Source organism: Etheostoma spectabile, chromosome 13, assembly GCF_008692095.1.
Source record: "Etheostoma spectabile isolate EspeVRDwgs_2016 chromosome 13, UIUC_Espe_1.0, whole genome shotgun sequence".
Lineage (NCBI taxonomy): Eukaryota > Metazoa > Chordata > Actinopteri > Perciformes > Percidae > Etheostoma > Etheostoma spectabile.
The window spans coordinates 21,242,669-21,245,806 of record NC_045745.1 but is presented as its reverse complement, the minus strand read 5'-3'; the positions used below and the strand labels follow the sequence as shown (position 1 = coordinate 21,245,806).

Sequence of the window (3,138 nt, the reverse complement as noted above, 5' to 3'; positions counted from 1 at the left end):
CACACACACACACACACACACACACACACACACACACAAATCATTTTAAAACAAGCCCTGTAGATAAAATCAGTCAGTCTGCATCTACCATTTGTTCCGTGCAGTCAACTATTCCCAGAGTTTAACAGATTAGAGAAACCCCATCGACTCAGCTGACTGATGTGCAGCATTGACCTGGCCAGGTACAGACCCATCCAGTCCACGTACAGTATAAGCGTATGCAAACAGGCTCAGGCATGCCCCGCCCAATATTTGTAGGCAGCTTTTGGCAAGGCAGCTCTATTTGTATAGCACATTTCAAAGGGCTTTGTAATGAGCAGCCATCAAACAAGCTTGTATACCAACGTTGTGCCAGGTGGGCATTGAGATACAAAGCAACCATTAGTGCTTTGCTATCAGCTTTCAGATACTGTACCGGTACAACCTTCAGCACAAAAAAAAATTACACCAAAATTGCATGAGCTGTGACTACCAAAATAGTTACAGCATGCAACTCCCCATAAAACCACAAATTCACATTTTTACACATAATTGTTTTTTTGTTTTTTTTTTACTTTGGAGAAAGCCAGGCTAGCTGTTTCCTGCTGTTTTTATTCTTTATCATGAGTTTATCACCTCCACTCTCCAGCAATACACTGCAAACATGACAGTGGTTTAAATCTTTGTATCTAGAAAATGACTAAACATAAATCCCAGAATATGGAACTATTACTTTAAATCCCTATAATACAGGACCAAACTAAACCTAATCCTAAACATGCCTTTTGATTGTAAATCCAGGAACAGTCCAGAAGTGAGAACTGTACAAATCATTGTGGAGAATTGTCCTTAGCATTCTTCATTGGGAAACATAGAAATTTTTTAAGAGAGGAGACATGAAAATGACAAAGTGAAACTGAGATGAAAGTATAAATCATAATAGATTAACTGTGATATGTTTTAAAGAAATATTGGTCAAATAATCTTATCTCTGTTTCAGTCAATTACCATAAACTGAATAAGGATGAAGAAGGGTAAGGCTGCCAAATTATTGTCCTATTGTTCTTCAAACCATAGCCCAAATGCAGTAAGACTAGGTCATGGGATTACATTCAACTCTTCTGCCTCCATTTCTTTCTCATGCATTCATTCATGCATTCATTCATTCATGCATTCATTCATTCCTCGCCAAGTTCCCCGGGATGATACCCCGCGTGGAAGCAGCTTGCTTTCATCTGCAGTGGAGCAGAATAGCCATGAAAGGATCAATATCTCTGAAGAAGCAATACAGTGTGTAAATCCCCTGGTACCAGTGTATAACTTGGCTTCTTCTCAAGAAACAGTTCTGCAAGATGGCAATGCCCTTATTCTGTTTATATTGAAGGTATGGTATCATGTGAAAGAAAACATATGAAAACCCCTTGGTTGTGACTTTAATGGATGACAACACCCTGTCACCCAACTTTACCTCCTCCACATGCCTTACACTTATGGAAAGAATGGGGTTTGCATTCTTGCTTTTGCTGAGTAGAGGCCTCCAGCATCCAATTATTTCACTACTTTAAATGCCTTCACAGCAAAACCCTTTCAAAGGCCTGTTCTCTCTTTCTTTCCATGTAGGTTATGATTTCACACTTTTATGTCTTTAAAGCCCTTCCTCTTCAGTCAGCGTTGCCTAGAATGCAATTCACAGTCTCTAAATGTGGTGCTGCCCCTTCTCTCCTATTACTCTAATCTGTGTGCCAAATGCCATGGGACATATTACAGCTAAACAGATGGGAGAAACAGTCTCAGGGTTCCCATAGAGGTTGGAAAGCCATCTCCAGGGAAGATGAACTCTCTGAATGATACTCATTCTCCCCAATCTGATATTCCTGTGGCTGCTGGACATCCCGCTGTGATGAGTCCCTGTGGGGAAACCCTCTCCCTCATCCACTTATCTCCCTCACTCTTCTTTACTTCTTAGAAAATCCTTTTCTGTGTGTAATCATAATCTCATCCGAGCGGATCCATCATTGCTACTGAGACAGTTTATGCAAAAGCCCCTAAAGGGATTCTGTAATGGGGACAGTTTCAATTTTTTTAATTACTGGAGTATACCTTATTTCTGCATCATTTCTTTTTTTACACACGATAAAACAAAGGGAGGGACTAAGGCAAGGAGGAAGTTAGTCATTTCGATTTTATTTTTCTACAATGTGTTGGTCAGTCCATGCACTAGAATCATATATATATATATATATCAAGATACATATCATTATCGGTAATCATATATTAAAAGTCTACATATATTTATTTATCTATTTATTTTAATTTATTATGGTCTACATTCTTGTATTTTTCCCCTTTCCTTTTCTTTTCATTAAACTACTGAAGATGGAGAAGCACCTTTCACTTACTGCGAAAATACTGTACATATATTACACACAGTGGAAAGTAACTAAATACATTTACTCAGGTAGGAAGTGTTGTTTGAATTAAGGTTGCCCAACTTATTTCCGTCAGTGACATTGCACAAATGATGACATTTTAGTTACCAACATAGATTTCTTCTTTCATTTATCATCCCTCATCCCAGATTGGGTTAACATTGCTCATGTAGAATATCAATAACCTCAGGCTTTACAGCATAGTCTAGATTTTAATGTAAAAAGTATTAATATGTGAATATCACTGCAGTTCAGGTAAAGCTTCTATATGAAGACCTACACTCAATGATAACAAAAACAACTTCAATGAGTCTTTGATTTATTTGAATGTCGTTTTCATTGGATGACACAAGAGGGAAGTCAGATTCCCATTTTTTGATGCAGTGAATTACAGTGTAGCCAATAACAACAATGTTATTAACAAATCAATCACACAGCAGCCTAAACAACATTCTCACAGTGGGAAGAGAAGGGAGCCACTGAAGGTGCTGTGGTTATCTCCATCGTCAAAGACAGAATGGGTTGATGGGAGAACCAGGTGAATTGTATCTCCTGCTATCAGCTCCAAAACAACCGACTTAGTGAAATACTTATAAAGTTTATCTTCCTTCCACTCCACATTATACATGATTTTCTGGTTGTTCTTAAACACAAATACACCCATAAGACCTGTGTGGTTACCACACACAGTGAACTGGATATAGTAGACCCCTTTGACTGGTGCTGTGAA

The 3,138-nt window shown here is 38.3% G+C and overlaps 2 protein-coding genes across 3 annotated transcripts in view; both read right to left on the bottom strand.

The window, feature by feature from the left end:
- Window positions 1-2,248: 2,248 nt before the first annotated feature.
- Window positions 2,249-3,138, bottom strand: part of nf2b (NF2, moesin-ezrin-radixin like (MERLIN) tumor suppressor b) — a 20,519-nt gene continuing 19,629 nt past the window's right edge. The window contains exon 18 of the transcript XR_004334668.1: window positions 2,249-2,261. The gene's annotated coding sequence lies outside the window, so the exon portion shown is untranslated. The remainder of the gene's footprint in view (window positions 2,262-3,138) is intronic.
- LOC116700501 (complement C1q-like protein 2) overlaps window positions 2,711-3,138 on the bottom strand; it is an 8,436-nt gene continuing 8,008 nt past the window's right edge. The window contains exon 5 of one of the 2 annotated variants that reach the window (XM_032533769.1): window positions 2,711-3,117. In XM_032533769.1, the coding sequence (XP_032389660.1) occupies window positions 2,863-3,117 (255 nt within the window). In that variant the 3' untranslated portion in view covers window positions 2,711-2,862. The remainder of the gene's footprint in view (window positions 3,118-3,138) is intronic. The other variant, XR_004334669.1, reaches the window with a different exon arrangement.